The sequence below is a fragment of the Amia ocellicauda genome, chromosome 14 (genome assembly GCF_036373705.1).
Source record: "Amia ocellicauda isolate fAmiCal2 chromosome 14, fAmiCal2.hap1, whole genome shotgun sequence".
Taxonomy (NCBI): domain Eukaryota; kingdom Metazoa; phylum Chordata; class Actinopteri; order Amiiformes; family Amiidae; genus Amia; species Amia ocellicauda.
Window position 1 is genome coordinate 18,806,978 of NC_089863.1, and position 26,073 is coordinate 18,833,050.

The 26,073-nt window shown below is 49.3% G+C and overlaps 3 protein-coding genes across 8 annotated transcripts in view; 1 reads left to right on the top strand and 2 right to left on the bottom strand.

Annotated features, from left to right (window-relative positions):
* Positions 1-20,191, bottom strand: part of taok2a (TAO kinase 2a) — a 28,447-nt gene extending 8,256 nt beyond the window's left edge. The window contains exons 1-17 of one of the 2 annotated variants that reach the window (XM_066721678.1): positions 19,724-20,190; positions 12,787-12,927; positions 11,210-11,281; positions 10,982-11,083; positions 10,810-10,855; positions 10,375-10,471; positions 9,862-9,975; positions 9,674-9,765; positions 9,224-9,317; positions 8,956-9,037; positions 8,664-8,831; positions 8,379-8,585; positions 8,129-8,260; positions 7,805-8,041; positions 7,336-7,464; positions 7,017-7,220; positions 6,680-6,919 (exon numbers count right to left, since the gene is read on the bottom strand). In XM_066721678.1, coding sequence (XP_066577775.1) covers positions 6,680-6,919; positions 7,017-7,220; positions 7,336-7,464; positions 7,805-8,041; positions 8,129-8,260; positions 8,379-8,585; positions 8,664-8,831; positions 8,956-9,037; positions 9,224-9,317; positions 9,674-9,765; positions 9,862-9,975; positions 10,375-10,471; positions 10,810-10,855; positions 10,982-11,083; positions 11,210-11,281; positions 12,787-12,918 — 2,148 coding nt within the window. In that variant the 5' untranslated portion in view covers positions 12,919-12,927; positions 19,724-20,190. Of the gene's footprint in view, positions 1-6,679; positions 6,920-7,016; positions 7,221-7,335; positions 7,465-7,804; positions 8,042-8,128; positions 8,261-8,378; positions 8,832-8,955; positions 9,038-9,223; positions 9,318-9,673; positions 9,766-9,861; positions 9,976-10,374; positions 10,472-10,809; positions 10,856-10,981; positions 11,084-11,209; positions 11,282-12,786; positions 12,928-19,723 lie in introns of both variants that reach the window. The other variant, XM_066721677.1, reaches the window with a different exon arrangement.
* LOC136767775 (serine/threonine-protein kinase TAO2) lies at positions 1,215-6,655 on the bottom strand. The gene has a single exon (XM_066721770.1). The coding sequence runs from the start codon at positions 6,635-6,637 to the stop codon at positions 4,904-4,906; it is 1,734 nt and encodes a 577-aa protein (XP_066577867.1). The 5' UTR covers positions 6,638-6,655; the 3' UTR covers positions 1,215-4,903.
* Positions 20,192-23,479: 3,288 nt separating the features above from the next.
* LOC136767929 (uncharacterized) lies at positions 23,480-25,668 on the top strand. 5 transcript variants are annotated; one of them, XM_066722011.1, is made up of 7 exons: positions 23,480-23,633; positions 24,098-24,244; positions 24,326-24,431; positions 24,671-24,710; positions 24,880-24,931; positions 25,051-25,227; positions 25,478-25,668. In XM_066722011.1, exons 2-7 carry the CDS (start codon positions 24,104-24,106, stop codon positions 25,574-25,576), a joined length of 615 nt encoding a protein of 204 aa, XP_066578108.1. In that variant the 5' UTR covers positions 23,480-23,633; positions 24,098-24,103; the 3' UTR covers positions 25,577-25,668. The 5 variants fall into 5 exon arrangements, with proteins under 5 accessions (XP_066578108.1, XP_066578110.1, XP_066578112.1 ...); XM_066722013.1 differs by having other exon boundaries at positions 25,051-25,221; XM_066722015.1 differs by having other exon boundaries at positions 25,051-25,221; positions 25,505-25,668.
* The last annotated feature ends 405 nt before the right edge of the window (positions 25,669-26,073 follow it).

The window sequence follows — 26,073 nt, forward strand, 5'->3', positions numbered from 1 at the left end:
ATTGTCATTTAATTTTCCCTTTGCTTGTTAAATGCTTACTGACACACTGCTCTCCCTTCATTTAAGTCACAGCAGGCTGACTTTTCAAACTCAAAGGAGAATACCCCCCACCCCCCATTCACACAGCAGGATCTCTGGATACAAGTCAATTATAAACAAGCCCCAGCAGCTGTTCAGAAAAAATATCAGTGTGTGTCCATTCCTACCCCCCCGTGTCATCACTGGGGCCGACGCTACAGTTTTAGACCCTGCTCTACAGCGGTGTTCAGGTGAGCGGTGTTTAGAGGACATCCCTGTCAAATATGAGAGACGGGAAAGTTTCTATAAACAAATATAAGGAACTGAATTTCTACCAGACTGGGTCTGTACTAAGGCTCAACAGTATGTCCTCATTAGAGTTAGCACAGTGCAGGTGTGGCTACAATACTACACCACCTACAGATGAAGCTCAGAGAGATAGAAAGAATCAGAGTGTCTCTCTCATGCTTAAAAGTTCAAAGTTGAGCTCCAGATCACAGTATATAGCAGCCACACCTGAACACAGTATTAACACTAGTAAGGACAGACTTACTGTAAGAGTGGCAGTTTTCCATTTCTAAAATATGACTGCGACCTTCAGAAAAATAAAATAAAAAGGGGAGGAAGCAAATATTTCTGCAACTATAGCAAAGAAAGCAGATGTACATAATCAACAAACCAAATTAAAGTAGATCAACTGGGCTAGAAGGAGCTGACTGGTTAAAAACAGAGGAAGGTGTGCGATTGGCCAGGTCATACAAGACTATAGGGCAGGGGGTGATGCACCTGGATGGAAAGTTACATGAGAGAAAGAGGAAGTAGAGCAGTGATCGGCCACTTCATAATTTTGAAATTCTGTATGAGGAGGAGGGAGGTACAGAGAGATGACCGAGGAAAGATTTCTGGAGAGAGGTTATTGGCCAGCTGGTACAAGATTGGCAGAGAGGAGGTATGTCATTGGCCAGCTGCCACAGCACTGGGAGAGAGGGAGGTGATTGGTCTGCTGACAGCACTGGGAGAGAGGAGAGAGGCGATTGGTCCAATACCACCCCTAAAATATTCACTGCTAAATCACTGTGCTGTCTGAATATGAAGTTGTACAAAACAATAATAAAAGTAATCATAATTGAAACCAACAGAAGACGATGTTGAAAAACAAAAAATATAAAAACAAGACGCAAGAAAAACTAAAGGAATTAAACAAAACACATTTATTACTGTTTAAACTTAAAACTTATATGTGTGAATACAAATTACACACATATACAGTGATGGAGGGTTAACAGAATGAACACAAACATTGAAAAAATGCTAAAAACGGAAACACTGCAAATATAATTGATTTGATATATATATATATATATATATATATGTGTATAATTTATAGATTTTTTTTTCCCATTCCAACTGAAAAACAACACAAACAAAAATTACAATTACAGTAACACAAAGGAATGAAATGAATTTTCCACCAAACAAAAATAATAAAAATAAAAATGATAATGGAACAAAACTAAAATAAAATAAAAATACATTCATGGTAGATGGGGAACAGGTATTGATAGTATAGTACTTCAGGGACAGCAAACTCCCACTGATGAAGCAGACATACACTAAAGACCCACTGGGTACAGTATACAGGTACAGTACATATATTTGCCCACAATGCACTGGGTCCACATAAATGTAGAACAGAGCGGTGCATCTAGGAGTCAAAACCGCGCCGATCCCTACCAAGACCCAAACTGAATTCTCTGTCCCCCAGTGGCTTAATTACTGTACTCTGCCTGCAGCTGTGATTTGTGCGTCTCTGCCTGCCTCCTAGACTGGACCCCATATCGACCGATTGGCCAGAATACTGACTGACTGACCGAGACACTGATCGACTAAGACATTTACTGATGAACTGAATGACTCTCGGTACAAGTCTGCCAATTTAGTCATCTAGGGCTGTGATAAAGTGAAAAAACACAGGAGTCTCAGACCAGGACTATGGACCATACTGGTGTAACCAAACAGAACAGCAGCAATCCTGCACTCCAGGACACACTGGCAAATGTTTAGTGTCAATCTGGGTTACACCATTTTCTCCTCTCTCCATCTGTCCCGCCTCTTCCCTCTACACAGTGCAATGTCAACCACCCCGACTGATCAACCTCACTCCCCTCTCAGCTTCCAGACCCCCTGTGGGGTATAGATTACAGAGGGATCCTTGATCTCTTTCCTCTCTCTCTCGTTCTATAGTGTGCTAATTACTCACATACTCTGTCTCTCTGCGCATCTGTCTCACTCCAGTCCATCTCGCACTCACACTCACCATGTCCGTCTCACTCACTCTCTCTACCCCCCGTCTGTCTCTCCGACACTGTGCCACCAGAAATTAAACTGAGGGCATTAACCATCGTTAAAGGGCCAGGGGCAAAGGGGTGGGACGAATTGTTATTGGCTAATTATTTTACTGAGTGCAGGATTCCTACTCAAGACATACATGCATATATATATATATGTATGTAACTATATATATATGAAAGGGGCAACAGATTCTCAGAGTGGCAAACTATAAACCTCCTCACATTGCACACCAGCCCACAAAAGCATAACTGAACAAAAAAAGAACAACGTCACACAATCATGGTGACAAGGTATCTGTTCTCAAGCCCTCTGAGCAGCGAGTCTTTATGTCATTCTGCCAGCGCCCTCTACTACCCTTCTCTCCTCCCGCTGTCCTATTGAGGGGCAACTGTCTCTGTAAACAACTCTCATGTGCCCCTCTCCCTTGAAATTATCACTTATTCAGTTATCAGATGTGCAGAACTGCCGAGTAACTAACTTTCCACTGGCCTTTACAACACAGAGGGGTCATCGCTGACCGCTGCTCAGGACAGTTTGAAAACAGACACCCGAGGCTTCAAGACAAAAACAGTGAATCTTTGGAACACAAAATCACAGATCAAGAACAGTAGCTCCTTCAACTTCTAGTTACACCTACCATTATCATTAATAAGGATAATAACAATAGTGACAATGTTGCAAAGGATCTACCTTATGTCAGTGAACCAGTAAATAAAAGGAACAAAACAAAAAAATACAAACAAAAAACACATGGAATTGAGGAAAATTAGAACGGACCAATCCCTCTCCTTTCTTCCCGTGCTGTTATTGACTGGCCAATCACACCCCTGCTCCATTTTTCGGTCCTGTAGCTACTGGCCAATCACACCCCTCCTCTCTTTCAGTGTGGTCTCCGCTCAAACAACACTCTCTACTCTCTCTCAACAGGCCAATCACACACCTGATTCCTCCCACTGTCTGGCCAATCCCCATCCTCCTCTTTGCAAGGCCATCTTCTAGCTAGCCAATCAGATCAGTCAACCTGGTGCAACACAGTCTGCAGTGTGTCAGACTGCTGGATCATTGTCAAGGGGAGTGCGATTATAACCTTGGTCAAGACCTAATGCAGTTCACAATAAAGTGACGTTCGTCATGGCGGAGACCCAGATCCCAGAAGCATGGATGCTGATTGGAGGATGGGCTATCCATATAAGGGGTTGGTACTTAAATGGCTATGGGCAGTGGGCATGGCTTCCTACAGAAGTCACTAAGATAAATTGTTTGGGGGTGACAGGAAGCAGGGAGGGCTCAAATGTAGGAGGGTTGAACTATAAGAGTCAGGGCTGGGGGTGCTAACTACTCAATACTGAGTACTTTGGGCCATAGCACGTGTGGTGTGGTCTATCTACAGTAGTGTTAAAATGGTGCCCTGAGTTCAATACTTCGCTGTTCTGGATGCATCGGCACAGCCAGTTTTGGAGCACTTATATTCACTTAGAGCTCATTAGAGCTGAATACTGGAGTAGATAAATGGGAATCTGGCACTGCAAGGGGGTAGGGCTGAGAGAGGACGAGTCGCATTCAGAGTGGGAGGGTTATTTGGATGAAATGCTGAAAAGAGGGGTTGAGTAGTGGGTGTGGCCTCAGACATGGCTCAATATTGCACAAGGGCGACATCACTGGCAGAGGAGGCCGAGTTTGTGGTAGTGGGCACACCTCTTGATTAAGGAGGCCGTGATGTCACATGATGGGGATGGGCTTATTCGTAGTGGGTGTGGCCTCTGCAGGAGCTCAATATTGCACAAAGCGGACGTTGCTGAAGGCAGGGGTAGGGTGTGGCTCCTGAATGCCGAGACCATGACATCACTAGGAAGAGCTTTGGGGGGTGGTGTAGTGGGTGTGGCCTGCTCAATGGGAGGGGCGCTGTAGCACTACAGGAGTTGGAACCCCCAGGATATGGGTGGAGTCTGTGTGAGTGGGAGTGGCTATATGGTGTGTTGATATGGAGTGGGTGTGGTCTTCGGAGTGGGCGTGGTTCACATTTGTAACACTAACGTGATAACAGTAATCATATGCCTAACAATACAAATAATAAAATAAATCACACAAAATAAAACACTGGCAATGCAGCAACACAGGAAAAATCTTAAAACCTTCCCCACCCGCCCACGATGTGGATTACTTCATTAGCAATCACAATAACAACAGTAGTAATAATAAAACATTTAGTTTAAAAATGCCAAATGTTTAAGGAAGACTTTTACAAAAAGCAGAATCCACAGTAATAACACTGGAGCTGCTACTGAGCTGTAGAGCAGCCCAGAGCTACATACTGACACAAACCGGAGAGGGGAGAGCAACTCATGTGCGCAAAAGCCCTGTATGCCGAGACTATGCATGTATGGACTGGAACTGCTCTTTCAATCTATGTAAATGTCACTCTGACGTACTAAATCTTTCCTGCCCTCTCTCTCACTCCCCAGTTCAATCTCTTTCCTGTCTCTCTCTCCCACTGTTAGTCTCTCAATCTCCCCCGCTCTCTCTCTCCCCCTTTCTATCTCCAGGGCACCACTTTCCTGCCCGACGCAGTCCTGCGCAATCCTGTCACCCAGGCCGCCTGCACCCTCCCTGCCCTGAACATCTCCTCCTCCTCCCTTCTCCTGTTCCTTCTCTCCATCTCCCTCCTCCTCCTCCTCTCCCTGTCCCGCTCCCGCTCCTCCCGGGGCAGCAGCTTGGGCAAGCGGCTGGGCCTCTCCTCCCTGAGCAGGCCCAAGGCGCGCAACCGACTCAGGTAGCCGTGGGGCAACCCCGTCAGGACCCGACTGGCCAGCCAGAGCACCCGGGCATTGGCCCAGTCGGCGAGGACCCTCAGGGGCCGTCCCAGGAGGCGCCCGAGCCGAAGGGCAGGGGGGAGAGGGCGGACTTTGCAGTGGCTGACGGAGCGGAGGGGCACCGGGAGACGGCTCTGACGGGGGCCCCAGCCACGCCCTGCTTTAGGGAAGACGTCATAGAGACTGCGCTCGGTCAGCCCACCCAGGAGTGACTGACAGGCCACGAAGAGAGGGCGGGGCAGGCGGAACAGGAAGCGCACCCAGAGCTTGTTGGCTTTCCTGGGGAGCGTCTCCAGAGCCCCCCTGGCCGGCCGCACCACCAGCACTACCAGCAGGTAGAGGGAGAGGAAGAGGGAGGGCGAGCTGAGGAAGGAGGCGGAGACTAGGGTGGCCGGGATGTAATAGAGGCCCAGGCTGAGGGAGAGGCCCAGGCAGGCTAGGCCGCAGCCCCAGCAGGCCAGGGAGAGGTAGAGCGAGAGGGAGACAGAGCAGCAGGAGCGCAGGAGGAGGTAGGAGAGGAAGAGGGTGAGCAGGACCAGCTCGGAGTAGAGAAGGAGGGAGGGCAGGCTGGGGAGGGGAGGGGAGTGGCGCAGGGAGAGGAGGAAGACCAGCAAGAGGAGGAGGAGGGGGAGGGAGGGATGGGTGGCAGCTGAGAAGGACAGGGCCAGACAGAGGAAGTGGGAGAAGAGGGAGGGGAGCGAGGAATGGGAAGATGGAGGGGGAGGGGGCGGGGGCGCGGGGTTGTCGGGGAGATAGGCACTCTCCAGCTCCTCCAGGGACTCGGGGAAGTAGAAGGAGGACAGCTCGTCCTCTCTCTCGCTCTCCTGCACTCCCGCTCCCTTCTTGCGCTCCAGCACAGAGATGAGCTCGGAGGGGCAGCCGTCCGCCACCCCCCTCCCTTCCTCCTCGTCCTCCTCCTCCCCGTGCATCCGCGGCACTTCCCTCTTCTCGTCCTCTCCCCACAACTCGTCGAACTCTGTCCCCTCCAGCACTCTCTCCTCTTCCCCCTCTCTGCCGCCCTCTTCTCCAGTCCCTCCCTGAAGCCCGCTCTCTGCCTCCTCCTTCTCAGGCCCCTGCCCATCTCTCTCCCTCTCCGCCCCAACCTGCTCTTCCCCCTTCTCTCCCTCCTCCTCCGCCTCTCGGGCCTCGCAGTGTCGGCCCACACTCTCCACCTCCTCGGCCTCCGATGCCCTCTCTCTCTTGCTCTCCGCAATGCCCCTCTCCCTCAGCTCTTGCACAGTGTCATTTAAGCCCAGCCCCGTTTCTTCCTCCTCTCCAGCATCCTCCAGCCTCCTCCCCTCACAGCCTTCATCCTGCCCCTCTCCAGTGTCCAGCCCTTCCCCCTCACCCTCCTCTCCCTCCTCTCCCTTGCTCTCCTCCTCCTCTTCCTCTTCCATATCCCCCTCTCCCCCCCCCAGGTCCCCCTCTCCGCTGGCCTCTCCCACGGCCACGCCCATGCCCTCCCCCTCCCCCTCCCCCTCGCCTCCTGCGCCACTCACTTTGAGGCTCTTGGGCTGCTGGCGCACTTCCACGGCGTGCTTCTGCCGCAGCTCCTGCTCGCGCCGCTTGTTGTACTCCAGCTGGTTGGTGAGCTCGGTCTGGTGCTGCAGGCGGATGAGCTCGGCCCGGGTGCGCTGCACGGTACCCAGCTGCCGGAACTCCAGCTCCTGGGTGGACTCGTGGTGCCGCAGCAGCATGGCGCACTCCAGGTCCTTCTGGGTCTGCTTCTTGTTCAGCTCCTGGAGGAGGATGAGAGAGTACGGCACAGCGGTATGAGTACAGCAATATAGAGGAGTGTGAGCACAGCAGACTAGTAGACTAGTAAGAGCACAGTACCTCTCTGAGCAGGTCCTGCTCCAGGTTGTGCTTGGCCAGCAGCATCTTCCTCTTGTACTGACGGCACTGCAGGTCATAGTACTGCCTCTGCCGGCGCAGCAGCCCAGCCTCCTCCTCCGCCTGCAGCTGCTGCAGACACTCCTTCTGGCGGATCAGCCACTCCTGCTTCTCGCGCTTCGGGGTCGACTGGTTCTCACTGAGCTCCTGACACACAGTCAACACACACAGATCAGTACACACACACACACACACTCAGGCAGGCGTGTGAATCTAGTGTGTGGGGGTGTCTGTTGTGTGGGTAGTGCAGCGCGTTGTATACCTCTTTGAGCTGCTCCTTGCGCTGTCTGTACTGGCGCTTCTGAGACTCCAGCAGGCTGGTCAGCTCCTTCTTCTGCTGCCCCAGGATGTGCTGCTGGAACTTCTTCTCCTCCGCCAGCGCAGCCTTCGTCTGGAGAGGGAGAGACGGGCAGTTTAATCATACTGTAGTGTTTAGATGACCATATCACTGCCAAATATCTACAAGCCCCACAATGCACCTCTGCAGTACTACAGCCCTCCACACAAGCTGTGGATTCTCTCCCTCACTCTCTGCTCTCCTTTTTTGCTTTCCATCTCTCTCTGGCCCGGCATTTCTTGCTCAAGCATGTGCTCTTTCTCCATCTCACGTCTTCCTCTCCCTCTCCCATCCACTTCCCCTCTCCCCTCCTCTCCCCACCTCTCTCTCATTCTCTCTCTCATTCTCTCTCTCCCCACCTCTCTCGCTCGCTCTCTCTCCCCACCTCTCTCACCTCCTTCTCCAGGATGGCGAGGTGCTTCTTGCTCAGCTTGTCCCCCTCTCCGCCAAAGCTGTTCCTCTGCGTTTCCAGCTCCTTGTCCAGCCTCAGCTGGTGCTCGTCCATCTCGGCCTTCAGCTTGTTCTCCAGGGCCATGAGCTGCTTCTGGTGCTGCCGCCGCATGCGCTTGTAGCCAGACATCTGCTCCCTCAGCGCAGAGCCCTGCTCGTGCTCCTGGATCTGCCTGGTTACCTGCACACACACACACAGACGGGTGTTAACACAGCATGGACACGCGGACGCCGGCGAGGGAGAGGGTCACGGTGTGGAGGCACTGACCAGCGAGGCTGTGCGGATGGTGGCGAAGTGGTCTCGGTTGCGGTAGTAGGCGCGGCGCCGGGCTGCGGAGGAGGCCTGCTGCTGCGCCTCCATCTCGGGCTGGTACGGGTCGTCATAGATATTGTCATGCCCCTGTGAACACACACACGCACAGGGTTAACACACACACAACTAACAAGACCCCCGCAGTGTGAGGGGATGGTGTAGGGACCCCGCAGTGTGCTGGGTGCAGGGACGTGTGGAGGCTGACCGGGGGCCGGTGGATGACGGAGCTGTTGGAGGTGACCGTGTGCTCCCCCTCCTGCATCATGGCGATCTCCCCGCTGTCGTCTGAGCCGTCCGCCAGGCTGTTGACTGAGCTGCTCTGGGAGCTGGCGCTGATGGACATGGAGGGCACCGAGTGCGAGCTCTCCATGCTGTTGACTGTGCCCGTGCGCAGCATGTACTGCTCCACCTCCTGAGAGAGAGAGAGGCTGTCAATACATGCCCCAACACGGCACAAAGAGAGAGAGAGAGGGAAAGGGGGCACCCGTACCTCCTCGTCGTCCTGGCCCTCGGGCGCGGGGCCGTTGTGAGTCTCTTGGAACAAGATCTTCTTCATCTTGCGGTACTGCAAGTTGTCCAGCTCACGCACCGCGTCCTTGGTGCGCTGGATCAAGTCCATCACCACAGACAGGGGGCGCTCCCTCATCAGAAACCGGTGCTGCAGAGAGAGAGAGAGAGAGAGAGAGAGGGGGGGGTTACCACAGAACAGTCAATGGACACTACAGTACTTCTATTAAAGAGAGCGAGAGACCAAAGGAAGGGGGAGTGACGGAGGAGGTCACCTTGAGCAGGACGTCCGAGGTGGGCCGGTCTTGGGGAATCTTCTGGAGGCAGGAGTCCACGAAATTCCGGAAATAATCCGACCTGGACAATTAGGACACACGGACACCCCAACTGTCATTAAATATTACCAACAGCGAGTTTCCAGTCCCAGGGCTGTGTGAACGAGACTCTGGGACGGCCTGGACAACACTAACACAGTGGCAGTCTAGAAACAGAAGCCGCTCTAGACCAGACCAATCTCAAGCGCACAGACAGACACACACGTACCAGTGGTTGGACTGCAGCACTGGGCTCTCGTTCTGGGCGATGTGGTATAAGGCACTCATAGCATTCATATTGAACAGAGGGGGCTTCCTCTCCGCTATAGAGAGCAAGAAAAATTGAGTGAGAGGTTAAGAGAGGGGGAGGAGAGAAACAAGGAAATGAGGGAAGGGAAAAGATAGAAAGAGGACAAGAAAATGTGAGAGAAACCATCATTAGCTTGTCCTTCTTAAAACAAAATATAAACACTTAGGAAAATAGCATTTCATTTCTGTACTGAGGTAACTAAACATTGTGCTTCCTGTGCTAAAGAAATAGTTCCCATGAGCCTCTGCAGTAATAAAGGAGTTCAGGAAGCTAAAACTAACATCTCCCATGAGCCCCTGCACACCACCCCTACAAACATGTTCCAGGCCCAGTGCACTATGGGAGTTCCTCTAAGGGCCACTCGCTCACCCAGCTCGATGCAGGTGATGCCCAGTGACCACACGTCCACCTTCCCGTCATACTGGCCCTCATCCATGGCCAGAATCACCTCAGGGGCCATCCTGCAGGGGTCAGAGGTCACAGTGCGTCAGTGTTTCCGTGAATGTCAGTGTGTCGGTGCTGCCGTAGCGTAGGTCTGTGTAAGTGTGCAGTCTCACCAGTATGGCGTGCCCACGAAGGAGTTGGCAGGGGCAATGATTGATGCCGACCCAAAGTCCCCCAGCTTGACCTGCCCCGGCTCCGTCAGCAGGATGTTCCCGGCCTTCACATCCCTGAGGACGACACCACATCACGACACAACACACACAGACACACACACAAACTGGCGTCAGCAACACTCCCACAACACACACTTCTTCCACATGCCTACCCTCCACATACAGCACACCTGCGAGTCTGACCCACGCTGGGGTTCTCAGTGGCCACCAGAGGGCAGCAGAGACACTGAAGGACAAGGAATGCTGGGATTAATACAGGGATCCCCTTTAGTTAATGATATTCGGTGTCAGAGTGGATTATTATACAGACATTCTGGGGGGGACTGAGACACCATTAAATTCAAAGGGTAAAAATCGGCCAGGTCTCAGGATGCCAGCAAGAAACGTTCAGAATAATTATGAGAGCGAGAGACAGAAAGACTGAGAGAGAGGGACACAGAGAGACTGATATACCTGTGGATCATATTATGAGAGTGGAGGTATGCCAAGCCTTGCAGTGCACCATGGGTAATAGCAGCAATTTCCACTTCCTGTAGTGGCTTCTTGTGAACTGTGTGGCGAGGGAGAGGAAAAGAGAGAAAACATAAGACACAAACCAACAAAGCACACTGTACAAGGGTAGTCCTGATACTACAGTCGTGAAGATCCGTCCCCCACAAAGCCAGGGTTGGGGTCCATTCTCAATGTGTTGGTCAACTCCAATGTTATGATGATCAGAATGTGCCATTCCACTCTTAAATTCTATTTCCGTTCTATCCAATTCTAGAACTGTAGTCTACCAGCACATTCCCTTGACCACAGCCCTTCTGTACTCAGTCAGTCAGTGTACCAGTCAGACGGTCAGTGGGTATCCGAATAACAGTGCCGTCTCCCTCCCACTCAACTCACCTTCCAGGAGGTCAGAGGCTGAGCCCAGGCAGTACTCCATCACCAGCTGCAACACAGAGAGAGCAAGAGAGAGAGAGAGAGAGAGAGTGAGAAGAGACTCACAGACTGTCTCACTGACGAGACATTAGGATAGAGAGATGGATGGTGACTCCCAGCCACAGCGCTCACTCACCCAGGCGGTGTGTTCCCTCAGGTAGCAGCCCCTGTACTCTATAGTGTTGGGGTGTCTGAGTTTCTGCAGGAACTTCACCTCTTTGATGATATCCTGCCATTTCTGTAGAGAGAAAAAAATTGATTTAAACGAGATCAACTTGAGAAGGAGCGTGGGTCTGAGTCCTGGTCCTAGAGAGAAAGAGAAGTACAGCAGGGTCTACACACACAGACCGACAGACTGACTCACCTCGTTCGACTGCTTGCCACTATAAGACATCTTCTTAATGGCCACCACCTCATTTGTGCGGATGTCACGAGCCTGAGAGAGAGAGATTGGGTTAATACAGGCAATACAGTACAGTAAAACTGCAGACACTGACCAGAGTATGTTAAACCTGCACCCAAACACAACCGACACACTAAGTGAAAACTACATACAGGATAACACAGCCATGCCACCCCTCTCTCTCAACCCCCTCATCTGCCACACTTCAAACAGAACGCCCCCCCAGGCAAACATCCTGGGCCTTCTTTTCTCCCTGTCTGCCTGCCTCCTCATGTCTATGTTTCTCTCTCCTTTCTCTTCCTTCTTCCCCTATCCTCTCCCCATTTCCTGTCCCCCCTTCCTGGCACTCCCGCTTCTCTGCAGTCGTGAGCCCAGCTCCCCAGAGACAGTTACACTACAGTACGACAGTGTTACAGGGCCTGAAATGTACTTTTCGGTGAACCGGACGCTTTGGCTGGTGCAGGAGAACTTTTCAGTATCCAAGTTCACAAAACAAAAAAGGAGGAACTATTGGGTTCACCAAACAACTTTAATCTAATTAAAATCTTACAGTACACCACACAAGGGGATGTTTAATCTATAGCTTTGAATTTGAACGACTAAATATTTACATTGTTTTGTACTAGATCATTCTGAAAATGTAGCAGAGATAACGGGGCAGCTGTGTTCCAGTAACACAATCACAACTTCCTCTGTATTTCACACACATACAGAGATGCCCCGTCTACATTGCGGGGAATGTTTCTGCATTTCTATACTTTACAGTTTTATTTTAGCACACACTATCGTTGACTGTGTGGCTGTAGCCTAGGAAGGGAATGTAATCGTGTCCCTTATCTTGAAATGTGAAGGTGCGCCACCCTCGTTTGCGCCATTTACCGGCCCAATGTCTGGTTTTAGGTGACAAATCAATTGATAGTTAAAATCCAACAGCACTCAGGCAAACCAAAACCGAAGCAGGACTGGACAAGGAGGAGAGGGGGACAAAATTAGGGTCAGGTGTCCAGGCTCGGCAGATTCCATACATTTAAAACTATATATTCCAATATATTTCCTGTATTTTTTTGAATTTCCAATTGGAGATGCATTTTACAGGTTTTCTCCAGGGCTTGCAAGAGCACAATACCCTTTCATCTGCAGCGTCACAAACGCGCCATTCCGATACTTCCAGCCATCACCCACTTTCGACTTCTCATTGCATTTCCGGGCCCTTTGCATTTGCTGCACCTCAGCCACTCGTTTCCTCTTTTCTGGAGGCTCAGACACCCCTGTGCAACTTGTCCACATTCTTGTTCCTGTTCTGTTGTTCCAGTATGACGTTACCCATCGAGATCTGACCTGGCGTTCAGCTGGAGCGCATGTTTTATTGAGGAGCCATAAATCTTAGTAATAAACAAGCAGAAACCAGTGTGGCTGGTAGGACTGGGAAATATACCCCCCACGGACAACATTAACCACACCCATATTACAGTATACTACAGTATGTTCCATTAAATTACAATATAGCACAACCCTCTCCACCCCCGGACAGTACGTACGAAGTAGACGGCCCCGAAGCTGCCATGGCCGATCTCCCGGAGGTCAGCGAACAGTTTCTCTGGGTCATCTCTGTAGAACAGCTCAGCCACCTCCGGGTCCTTCAGGCTGCCCGCCCGAGAGCTCGACGGCATGGCCAGGGCCTGAGGAAGAGGGAGAGGGGTTAATACAGCACACACTGATTGAATGAATGGACACTAAACTGAAAAAGAGAAGGGTTAATACAGTACAGACACACAGAATGAGTGGTGCTTTGAACAGCGCTGACTCCTGTGAGAATCACAGCAGGAAGACAGGGAAAATAAACACTTGTGTTCAGGGCGTGACGAGGTTCAGCCACAACAGTTTAAATGACACTTTAATGGCAAAGCTGGTACAGCGACGTAGCCCCTCTCAAAAAAACATACAGCAAGCCCACATTGACAAAAAGGCTCAGGATTGGCCGGTTGTAAATACTGCCAGACCAGTCTGACCTGAGGCAGCACAGCCACTAGCTCAAATGTTCCAGCTGGAGTGACTCCCTCCACCTCTCACTAGATTCCTCTCCCCTCTATGCCTTCCTCTTTGTCTTTCCTCCTCTGACCTCTCAGTCTCCCTCTCTCTGAGCCTCTGTCAGAAAGGTCACTCATGGTTTTACCAGCATTAAGGAAGAGACAAATTGAAGCGGTACAAGTAATCTAGATTTATTTACACGCAAATTACACCGATGTAACACGTACTTGCAGACAGATTGAGATCGTGCAGTCCTGCTTTTTGTTCCTCTCATTACCACGCGATTACGGAGAATTTCCCACACACGTACACAGAATGTTCGGGATATATAGCCAACTTCTCATGCTCCCAATACTCACAATATGCCCTGTACAGACATGCCCTCCTGACAGGTGCCAATCAGTCATACAGAGAAAGACTGTCATTACGAAACCTCATTCAACCTCAACGGAAAATGTCTGCCTCCCTCAACATCGTAGCACTGTGGAGTGAGGGGTCTGGCCGCCAGGGTACGGTGCAAAAACCGATTGTAGACAGTGTAGACTAAAAAAAATTAGACAGACCTACAAAAACCATACACAAAACCTTCTCCTCATCGAGTCACATATACACACGAAACAGGTCACTCTCCGAACATGCAGCTAATGAAAGTCACAAACACCAGACACACGGGGACCAGTCCGAATCCAGAAGCCATAAGCCCAAGACCATAAACACAATCCATTACTGTAGTGACACCTCGGTAAGGAAAATGGAGTTACATTATCTACACATATTTGAGGTATTCTGTGATACAAGTGGGGTATTCTGTGTCAGAATCTGTAGAAAACGTGTTCATGGGGGTTGGGAATGATCTGGTGCAGAAAGAGTATAAATGGGTTGGGTGAACCTCTTTTGTCTAGGACTATTTGGTACAACAAAAGAAGTAGTTGGTTATGGATTTACATGTTTAAGAAAGTACTTTATCTGATCACTTCATGTAGATTAGCATTCGTGAACAATGTCCCCGATTATGAAAAATGCAAACAAGACCAATGGGGCCCCTGCCTCCTAGACTTGAGGTGTGAAGTATTCTTAGAGATGGGGAAATGGATCCTTGTCTAGATGTTCTAGATCGAGACCAGCGTTCTACATGATAACGAACATGGTTGCTTGTTATTAGGGTAGCACCCAAAAGGGACCTGGGTGGAGAAATGGTAATAACATCAAAATGCAACAGTAAAATGAATTAATGTTTTGAGTACAATTTGGGAAACAATTTATGAAGACCTCGCTATCCTCTCTGACACCACACTGTGGAGAGGCTGTGCTCACAAGTTCTCCCCAGAGCTTCAGGTAAATAAGTTATCTGTACTGTCGATGCTGGCGGATCCTTTGCAGTCTAATGCAACTGTTACTAGACAAGTCATATATCTATCCTAGACACAATAAATGTTAGGTCATTTTTGGGATTTTATAAAAACATCACTAAACGAAAGACCACTACATTTGTCCCTACAGCTCATTCAGCTACATGTGCACCCCCAGTAGTTTTTTTTATTACACCATTTACAATTCGCACAAAAATGAATGATAGATAAGTGGTGATCTGACCCACTCGGGCAGCAGCAGAGGGGGGGGGAAGGGGGTTTAGAATTGGAAACAGTTACTGTATTGTTCAAATTTGCATTTTAAAACATTCCTAATATTTAAGACAAAACTTAATTAGACAATTTCATCAGACCGGTCACGTGAAGCTGGTTCCCTAGCACTGATGAACCCTAACCAGATAACCGGCTGGCATCTCCACACCGCCACTGTGTCAGCATCTCTCTGGGTATGAGGTGGCTGCCCTGAGTGGGAGTGGAAAGCGGAGAAACTTCACCACATGCTAGTTAAGTACTGTCATTTGTACATTTGTAATTTGATTCAGGCTGCCGACTCCAGTCTGGACCCCTATACTATACTATAGTCCACACAGTGCTGGCTCCAACACTAAAGCTCAGCCCAGCACTCACTCTTCCCATCTCGCCCCTCCATCTCTCTCATTCCCTCTCTCTCATATCACAATTCCAGGAGTTTTTAATTCTATCACTCTGGACTCCATTGACAGTGGTGTTGTGTTCAGGGCCAGTGATGCCTTATAGCTGCACTGAACCAGCAGACAAGACACAGAGTGGTGTGGACAACTACAGGGTGTGTGGGGATGGATAGAGAGCAGCTGCAACCTGGAGAGGTAACTGTGCTCATAGCATATGAAGCATGGCAGTGGAGTAACTGGATTGTAATTGACTGCACTGTTACTACAGCCCCCTATTGGAACAGCACTATTGTACTGCACTGTTACTACAGCCCCCTATTGTAACAGCACTATTCTACTGCACTGTTACTACAGCCCCCTATTGGAACAGCACTATTCTACTGCACCGTTACTACAGCCCCCTATTGGAACAGCGCTATTCTACTACACCGTTACTACAGCCCCCTATTGGAATGGAACTATTCTACTGCACTGTTACTATGGCCCCCTATTGGAACAGCACTGAGGACACAATTTGTCATAAAGTTACATTGTACTATGGACCAATCAGGTATGGCAATATAGATCTCTTCTGTCAGGTGGTTTGTTGGTGTCAATCACCAACGCTTGTGCATCCTCACAATAAAATAAATAGTCATGAAAAATAAATTCCGCTGGTCAAACGGGGGAGGCGAGGCAACTCATGTTGAAATTGGGGACTTCATAAAGAAATAAATCTGAAAGCCTGGTCAATGAATCTACAAGAGGAGAAGCAAGTGGCTACACTATGGAGCACAAGGTAGGTCTAGTTCAGACAATCGATCAGTTACACTCCAGGTGTACCTCGCTATGGGTACAGTAACTATAGTTTGTCATCATTCTGAATGAGGTCTAAGCCTAGATCAAATGTTAAATTAATGGAATCCAAGTGTGCCTCTTTCTTTGTGTAGAGTTTTGTTGATGTCTGGTTTGTTTGTTGTATAAAAACTATCCCACTATTAAAGCACTATTACTATCCATACTCCTAATGTCCTTAAAGTGCATTTCCAATGCCTGTGTCCTTTTTTTGGGCTTTATCATTTCCTCTGTAATCTAAAATACAATTTAAACTGGCTCATGGAATTATATTATTTTCATGAAGAGGGCAGGATGTATTTTATTCCAGTACATTTGGTAGTTGGAGGGTGATGATATTTTACATTGTTCACAGTTGATCTTGTATGAGTGTAGTGATGGATACACCCACGAAATAGCAAAAGGTCTGCCGAGTCTTGTCCCTGGACACCAATGGGAGCCTAGGCAGCACTCCATTTTGGAATTTGAGATATTTTGGGGTTTTGCCACTCTCATATCTGGGCACACACCTGCCTGACTGACACAGACAAGTCCTTGACTGGGGCAGGGGCTGGATGGGCCTCCCTTCAATGTCTCCCATGCGTTTCTGTGGAAAGCGCCGACGGCACAAACACCAGAACTCCAGAGCTGTCTGAACACGCGGGCCTGCGGAGCCGGTCTCTCAGGTTCACCCCAGCGTGCCACCGCTTGAGCACCCTGCACCAACAGCAACTTCTCAGGTGCCCTGAATCGCACAGCAGTAAGGAATCCCACAGCACAACAACGGTCAACAACAACTAGGCACCCCACAACTGACAGGCCCAAAATGAAGAATGATGTCTCTCTCTCCTCACTCTTCCCTGCCATCTACTTGTCCTTTTTTTCTCAGCGTCTCCTCAGCTCTCAGGCAGTAGGCTCACATGGCCCAAGCATTTGGAAATTTGAGGCATTCGGAATTGAAGTTGTTGGAATATATATCCTGTATGCTCCAACAATGCGCGTCAGAACTCCCCATGTTCGGCGTTGACACGGCAAGCGGGAAAGATTGGACTATCCCACCCTCAATATTCCTAATATTGAGAGCTGAATTATCCCAATTCACATTCCTAAAATGCCACTTACATGGTGGGATATACATTCAGGATGTTCGGTGCTGTGATTTCTAGTGAAATATTAGTGGCCATGGAAACGCAGTGAGTGTCACACAGACAAGGAGACAGGAAACTGCATATGCATAAAGCTAGTGATCTTCACAAGACTTACACACTCAAAGATGAGTGTGTGTGTGTGTGTGTGTATATATTGACAAAGATAGATGATACTGACCCAGTTAGATGTACTGATACAGGGAGAGAAATACAAGAGAGAGACTTATATTGACAAAGACAGCGAGACAAACTCCTTCAGACAAATGACATGATGTATAGACAGACAAATGTATAGGTAGATCAGCAGAGGACAAGTAGGCAGAGAAAAAGACCATCCCAGGCAGAGAGAAAGAGAGAAACTGGGGGGAGGGGAGAGAGAGAGAGTAAGAAACAGAGACTGAGGAAGAGAGAGATCTTTTGACAAAGCATGGAAGACCGATTAACCGAGAGAGTCAGACAGACTAGACACAGAGACTGAGACGCTAATCAACAACTACAGTGACTGTCAGGTACAGAGGTAAAGCAGTATTGATAGAGAGAGAGAGAGAGACAGGCAGAGAGAGAGAGAGACAGCGTAACAGCCTGAGAAAAACTGACACAGAGATGTTATGAGAGCCAGACACACTGACTCACAGTGAGACAGCGACAGACAGCGGACAGCTTGGTAAACAAGGAAGCAGATCTGCAGAAACGCACAGCCAGACAGAGGTGAAACTCATAAGAGAGACTTAAACATAGACCCACACACTCAACCACAGAGAGGCCTGACAAGCACACTGCCTGACACAGAGGGAGAGGGACACATGCACTGACAGACACCCAGACACAGAGGGATGGACGCCCCGCAGACACCCAGACACAGAGGAACGGACACACCGCCAGACACCCAGGCACAGAGGGAGAGGGACGGACGCACCAACAGACACCCAGGCACAGAGGGAGAGGGACGGACACACCGCCAGACACCCAGACAGAGGGAGAAGGACGGACACACCGCCAGACACAGAGGAAGAGGGACAGACGCAGCGCCAGACAAAGAGGGAGAGGGACGGACGCACCGATAGACACAGAGGGAGTGTGAAAGAGACTGGATCTGTCTCTTTGTGTGTGTCAGAGACAGACAGACAGAGACGAATGCACTAACAGACAGACAGCGACTGATCCACTGACAGACAGGGAGCGCTCCAGTCACAAAGTTGCACTTTTCTGACTGGAAGTTGGAGAGAAGGAGGGAACGCAACGTGTCCTCATTATATATACAGTACATTGAGGGGGCCGCAGCTGCCAGATTACAGAACATCCACACAGCCCCCTCCACAACAACATGGAGTCACACTGCACACCCGCACTCAACACTTCCACACAGCACATAAGGTGTACAGACACTGTAGATGGACGGAGTGCTGGACATATAATTAACTGACATAGAATAGGGAGAAAGAGAGAGGGGGGGCATCTCAAGCACAGAAATCAACAGATAGAACAGATAGAGGCTGAGAAAATCAGGCAGGCAGATGGAGGGGGGGGAGCGAGAGAGGGAGAAAGAGAGACACAGACAGATCATCTTAAGTCCCAGGCCGGGCTGGGGGGTGGTAGCCAGTGTGTGTAATGGTGTGAGTACCGGTGTGTACTGGGAGCTACATAGACGGAGTATGACAGATATTAAAGAGGAAGGGGAAGTACTCAAAGAAGCGCCGTTAAGTGACGGTACGCCGTCAGAATCACAACCATCCGCCAACCACTCCACTGCCCAATAATGCAAATCATTAATAATACTAATAATACTAATAATCAACTTCCAATTGTGGTGCTTGAGAAGAAACAGAATTATATGCATTATACATAGGATGTCTATGCAAAGCCGGTTTACATGATCAATGGCAGCATAAGAAGAATTATATCATCAACCATGCAAATTAGGATTGAAAAGATATTAATTGCCAACGACGGCGGGCTCTCGATCTACCAGCTGTCAGCGTCGATCGCGCTTACCGAACGGAATTAACGGGAAATAAGACGACCCCCCCCAACACACACCCTCCCCCAGACTGGACAACACACGGAATCTCATTAAAATACCAGGCGAGGCTCCGGCTCGGGTGTGTTTGTGTGCGTGTGTGTACATACAGATACATACAAACACAACACATACAATAAGAGGCGTTAGCTCCCCCCCCCCGGTCCCAATAAATAGGACAGCTTAGTGAGAGAGAGGGGGGGTGGGAGAGATGGTCGAATTCGAACGCCCGTAAAACGATTCACGTTCGATTATTCGTCAACATTCCATGCATCTAAAAGCACATATGATTGAATATTAATAATAAAAAAAATGTAATAAAAAAACGTATAAAGCGTCGTCTAGCGGATGGGTAATTCTATAAAGCACCCCGATCCACTACATGACAAGCCCAACAATGAAATATCGCCCACCGTGCCTGTAAAGACGCCGTCATTCGGCAGACTCACCGCGGTTTAGTTTTCCTCCCCAGCTCGCTCGCCTGCAATCTCTCTCCCTCTCCCCCGCTCTCCTCCTCGGTGTCTCTCTCTCTCTCTCTCTCTCGCCGCTCTCAGTCGGTACGGTCCATTTTAGACTTAAGAGAGCCTCGCTTTCTCTTCACATATCCCCCACTCCGTCGCTCTGTTTTTCTCTCTCTCTCTTTCTCTTCCGTAATTCGTTGGTGTTAATTCGGCTTCTCTCTCTCTCTCTCTCTCTCTCTCTCTCTCTCTCACACCGTCGCCGTGTTGTCGGTCTCGGGCGCGGTGTCTCTCCCCTGCTGCCTCGCTTCCTTCATGTTTTTTTTCTTTAACATCCGCTTCTATATTTCTAGTTCTCTTTCTCTCCCTCTCCCCCTCTCCCCCTCTCTCTTTCTCTCCCCCCGTTTTTTTTTTTTTTTTTTTTTTTTTTTTTGTTCAGAAATTCAAGATGGCGGCGCGGGCGGGAGCCGACCGGAAACCGGAAGTAAAGGTCAGGACCAGCGAGCGTGTGTTTCCGGGGAGGGCAGAAGGCGGCCGCTGGAACAGCAGTGGCGTAGGATAGTCACCATTTTGAGAAGGTCGTCCCCTCTGTCCAGGTGTATATGAAAACATAAGGCTATTCGACCCATCGTGCTTGTTTGGTGTCCATTAATAACTGAGTGATCCAAGGATCCTATCCAGTCTATTTTTAAATGTTCCCAAACTTTCAGCTTCAGCCACATCGCTGGGGAGTTTGTTCAGATTGTGACGCCTCTCTGTGTGAAGAAGTGTCTCCTGTTTTCTGTCTCGAATGCCTTGAAGCCCAATTTCCATTTGTGTCCCCGGGTCCGTGTGTCCCTGCTGATCTGGAAAAGCTCCTCTGGTTTGATGTGGTCGATGCCTTTCATGATTTTGAAGACTTGGATCAAGTCCCCACGTAGTCTCCTCTGTTCCAGGGTGTAAAGGTTCAGTTCCTCAGTCTCTCAGTAGGACATTCCCTTCAGACCTGGAATAAGTCTGGTTGCTCTCCTCTGAACTGCCTCTAGAGCAGCGATATCTTTCTTGAAGTGTGGAGCCCAGAACTGTACACAGTATCCAGATGAGCTCTAACTAGTGCATTGTACAGTCTGAACATCACTGCCCTTGTTCTCAATTCTACACTTTTGATAATATACCCTAACATCCTGTTTGCCTTTTTTATTGCTTCCCCACACTGTTTGGATGAGGAGAGTGAGGAGTCCACATAGACTCCTAGGTCTTTCTCATGCGATACTTCTTCCAGTTCTATTCCTCCCATAGTGTTAGAAAGTGTTGTGTACTTCACTCATAATACAGGTAATGTTGTACAAAGATATACTTCCAGCTACCCGTTCTCTTGTTACAATAGAGGGTAACAGGAAAAGTACAGTAGAATAGTGATGTCATAATAGGGCTATAGTAACAATACAAACATATAAGTACAACATTAAACAGTTTTAATGATTTTATTGAGGGAGTGTGCACTTGGCCTGCTGACTGCAGGAATGTCCACCAGAGCTGCGTCAGGTCCAGACCCTGGTGAGGACAATGAGTTGCATAGGAGACGCTTTCTGACAGTTTGTGCAGAAATTCTTTGGCTGTGCAAACCCACAGTTACATCAGCTGTCCGGGTGGCTGGTCTCAGATGATCCCGCAGGTGAAGGAGCCAGATGTGTAGGCCCTGGGCTGGCGTGGTGACACGTGTTCTGTGGTTGTGAGGCCAGTTGAACATACTGCCAAATTCTCTAAAGTGACGTTGGAGGCGTTGGTAGACAAATAAACATTACATTATTTGGCAAAGCTGATGTGAACATACCTGCAGTCAGCAGCCCATCACACACTTTTATTGTACCAGTACAAGATGTGTAATGAAATCATGTGGTTTAATCAGCTTCTTGATGCCACACCTGTCAGTTGGATGGATTATCTTGGCAAAGGAGAAATGTTCACTAACAGAGATTTGTGCTTTTTGTGTGTATGGTACAATTATGAGATCTTTCATTTCAGCTCATGAAACATGGGACCAGTGCTTAACATGTTGAGTTTTTATGTTTGTTCAGTATTGTACATGAGCTAGTCCTACTCCTGTTAGAATAGGGACTGTGGACATTTGCTTTTAAACAGAAGCTATTGTAACAGTACATCGTAAAAACACTATTCTATTCTACTGCACCGTTACTACAGCCCCCTATTGGAACAGCGCTGTTCTACTGCACCGTTACTACAGCCCCCTATTGGAACAGCGCTGTTCTACTGCACCGTTACTACGGCCCCCTATTGGAACAGCGCTGTTCTACTGCACCGTTACTACGGCCCCCTATTGGAACAGCGCTGTTCTACTGCACCGTTACTACGGCCCCCTATTGGAACAGCGCTATTCTACTGCACCGTTACTACGGCCCCCTATTGGAACAGCGCTATTCTACTGCACCGTTACTACGGCCCCCTATTGGAACAGCGCTATTCTACTGCACTGTTACTACAGCCCCCTATTGGAACAGCGCTATTCTACTGCACCGTTACTACGGCCCCCTATTGGAACAGCGCTATTCTACTGCACCGTTACTACGGCCCCCTATTGGAACAGCGCTATTCTACTGCACCGTTACTACGGCCCCCTATTGGAACAGCGCTATTCTACTGCACCGTTACTACAGACCCCTATTGGAACAGCACTATTGTACTGCACCGTTACTGCAGCCCCCTATTGGAACAGCACTATTCTACTGCACCGTTACTACAGCCCCCTATTGGAACAGCGCTATTCTACTGCACTGTTACTACAGCCCCCTATTGGAACAGCACTATTCTACTGCACTGTTACTACAGCCCCCTATTGGAACAGCGCTATTCTACTGCACCGTTACTACAGCCCCCTATTGGAACAGCGCTATTCTACTGCACCGTTACTACAGCCCCCTATTGGAACAGCGCTATTCTACTGCACCGTTACTACGGCCCCCTATTGGAACAGCGCTATTCTACTGCACCGTTACTACGGCCCCCTATTGGAACAGCGCTATTCTACTGCACCGTTACTACGGCCCCCTATTGGAACAGCGCTATTCTACTGCACCGTTACTACGGCCCCCTATTGGAACAGCGCTGTTCTACTGCACCGTTACTACGGCGCCCTATTGGAACAGCGCTGTTCTACTGCACCGTTACTACGGCCCCCTATTGGAACAGCGCTGTTCTACTGCACCGTTACTACGGCCCCCTATTGGAACAGCGCTGTTCTACTGCACCGTTACTACGGCGCCCTATTGGAACAGCACTATTCTACTGCACCGTTACTACGGCCCCCTATTGGAACAGCGCTGTTCTACTGCACCGTTACTACGGCCCCCTATTGGAACAGCGCTATTCTACTGCACCGTTACTACAGCCCCCTATTGGAACAGCGCTATTCTACTGCACCGTTACTACAGCCCCCTATTGGAACAGCACTATTCTACTGCACCGTTACTACGGCCCCCTATTGGAACAGCGCTATTCTACTGCACCGTTACTACAGCCCCCTATTGGAACAGCGCTATTCTACTGCACTGTTACTACAGCCCCCTATTGGAACAGCACTATTCTACTGCACCATTACTACAGCCCCCTATTGGAACAGCACTATTCTACTGCATATCTACCACAGTTATATAAAAGACAGTAAAACTCGCTCTTGTTCATTACGTGACTTTTTCCGCTGTTAACGGAGGCCGAACGGCGTCAGTTTCGCCGCGTTTCGGAACGTCCGAGCGGTTTCCATACCCGTGTTAAAAACAAACATATTTTCGCAGTTTATAGCGCCCGGCGTGCAGGTGGTGATTTATTAAGTCGTATTTACTTGTACTAATCAATTGAGGAACAAGAGGAGGTCCCGGAGAAGACTTTCAGCTCCCGAACTATAACGGTAAGGTGAATGATGGCTGTTTATCAATTAAATGATTATTATAATTATGACATATTTTAGCACACTGATTTATCCTAGGCGACTTATATGGTTTAATACTGACAAATCATATTATAAGCATAAGCAAGGACATTAATAGATATAAGAAATATAATCCAGTGATCCAGATTTTGCATTAAATAATAAACGTGATATGTAACAGATTATTTTAGTTTACTATGCTTACAGTTGCCACCTCTGACTTCGGAAAAAAACAGCCATTTCATAAAAAAACAAACAGGCATATTACTAAGACGTTATATTTGCAGCTCTGCTTCCAGAGGTGCTGGCTGTTCTGTGAGGTTGACCCCTTCCCCCTAAATACCACAAATGGAGGATTGTAGTGCCTGGCGTTTTATTAATTTGTATGCTTTGCTACGTTCAGACAGAGGGACAGTGCCAGTGTATTTGTCTCTGTTCTTCAGCAGGACATGGAGAGACAGGGAGACCCAGGCCAGGGGGACAGCGACAGTGTGCTGGAAGAGCAGGAGAGGGACAGGGTTACAGAGCAGCTGGTGATGGAAATCGGGGAGCTCTCTCTCGCTGCCAGCCGGGCCCTGACTGATGCCCAGGTCGGTGCCACTGCCACAGAGTCTCAGTGCGGTGTTGTGCGGTGAGCGGTGGTGTAGCGTTTGTGTGTGTTTGTGTTGCAGGGCACATTGCTACAGTGCTCTCAGAGTCTGTTTCGCTGTCAGGAGGCTCAGCTGCAGCTGGAGTCGCTGCTGGACACGCTGCTCATATACCGGAGTGCCACCGCAGGTCAGCACAAACACCCTGTACCATATTCTACAAAACAGTGTACACAACACCACAGTAGGCATCGAACCTTCACCAAGACGGGATCGGGCAGGGATGAGTGTGGCAACACTGCCCTCAGCTGGGAAGCACTGCTCACTCCACCTCCCCCTCTTAGTGCAGTGTCCCTGTACTGTAATGTCCAGTCAGTGCGTCTCTGTGCCGTATTAATCCCTCTCTTTATCCATTTACTGTATTTATAGGAGCGCAGATTAGGGACATTGACCCCAGCAACCCAGGACTGTGAGTACAGGGAAAGAGAGAGAGAAGTATAATCATCTCTGGAAGTTTGCTGCCTGTGATCTTTCAGGAAAGAAAAGAGAAAGAGAGAGACAGGGAGACAGACATGTATGATTGACCACTGTTTCTAACCCCTGTACATGGCAAAGTACTGTTTTGGTTTCTTTTGCAGGAACCCTCCTCTAGTAGCAATCATTGGCCCGGGAGTTTCCCAGAGCAACCCGGTGAGTCCGTCCGTCTGTCTCTCTGAATTTGGTGATGTCTGGATCTGTGTGTGTATTGCATCGTCCATTGCAATAGAGACAGTGGCAATGACAGACAATCTCTCCCTCCGTCCGTGCAGGGCTCAGTCATTGAGGAAGTGACATCATGCCACCCGCAGCTGGAGGCGGTGCGCAGGCAGGAGTCCCGGCTGGGCGGAAACCATTACCTCACCAACCACCGCAGGTCCCCACGGCAATCGGCATCTGGGAGACAGTTGTCCCCACTGCTCACCGGGAGTCAAGTCCAAATCGTAAGAGTGAGTGAGACAGACAGAAGCAGAGGTACACAGAGATGACAGAAGGATAGAGTCAGAGATGGAACTAAAGGGGGAGAGGAAAAGAGGAAGAGTGACTGAACTGTGAACTGCGTGATTTATTTGAGAGGGCAGATGGAAAGGAGGAGAGTCATCATACTTTATTGGTCTGTGAACTTTATTAAGTCTCCGTGAACTGCAGTGTCCAGTCAGTCAGTGTCCATTACTGTAATAACCCCACCCTCTCTCTCAGCCTCTCTCCCGCTCCCTCTCTGGGCAGGGCTCTGCGCTGGTGCAGGTCTGTGAGCCGGAGGCCCCAGAGAGCAGCGCCTCCCCGGGCCTGGAGGACTGAACTGCAGCCATGATGGGACTGCAATACTGACCCTTATCACAGAGACACCCCCCACCCAGCACTCCCCTAATAAAGAGCCAGTGAAGTCAGCAGTGAGAGCACAGGTCCTTTATACATCTCCCTCCCCTCCCTTTTTCTTTCCCCCCTTCACCCTCTCCCTTTCTTTCTTTCCCTCATTCTCTCTCGCTCCCTTTCCCTCTTTCCCTTTCTTTCCCTCCCTCTCTATGCCTTTTTCTTTCTTTCCCTCCCTCTCGCTACCCCTCTCTTTCAGTTTCTTTTTCTTTCCCTCCCTGTCCCTCTTTCCCTCCTTCCCACTCTCATTCCCTCCATTCTTTCCCTCTCCATCCCTCTCATTACATCTCCCTCTCTCTCCCCTTTCCCTCTCTTCCTCCCTTTCCATCTTTCCCTGCTCCTCTCTCTCTCCTTTCCCTCCCTCTTTTCCTCACCTGGTTTTAAAATCTTTAACTGTTCAGAATCACTGAGACCATAATTTATTT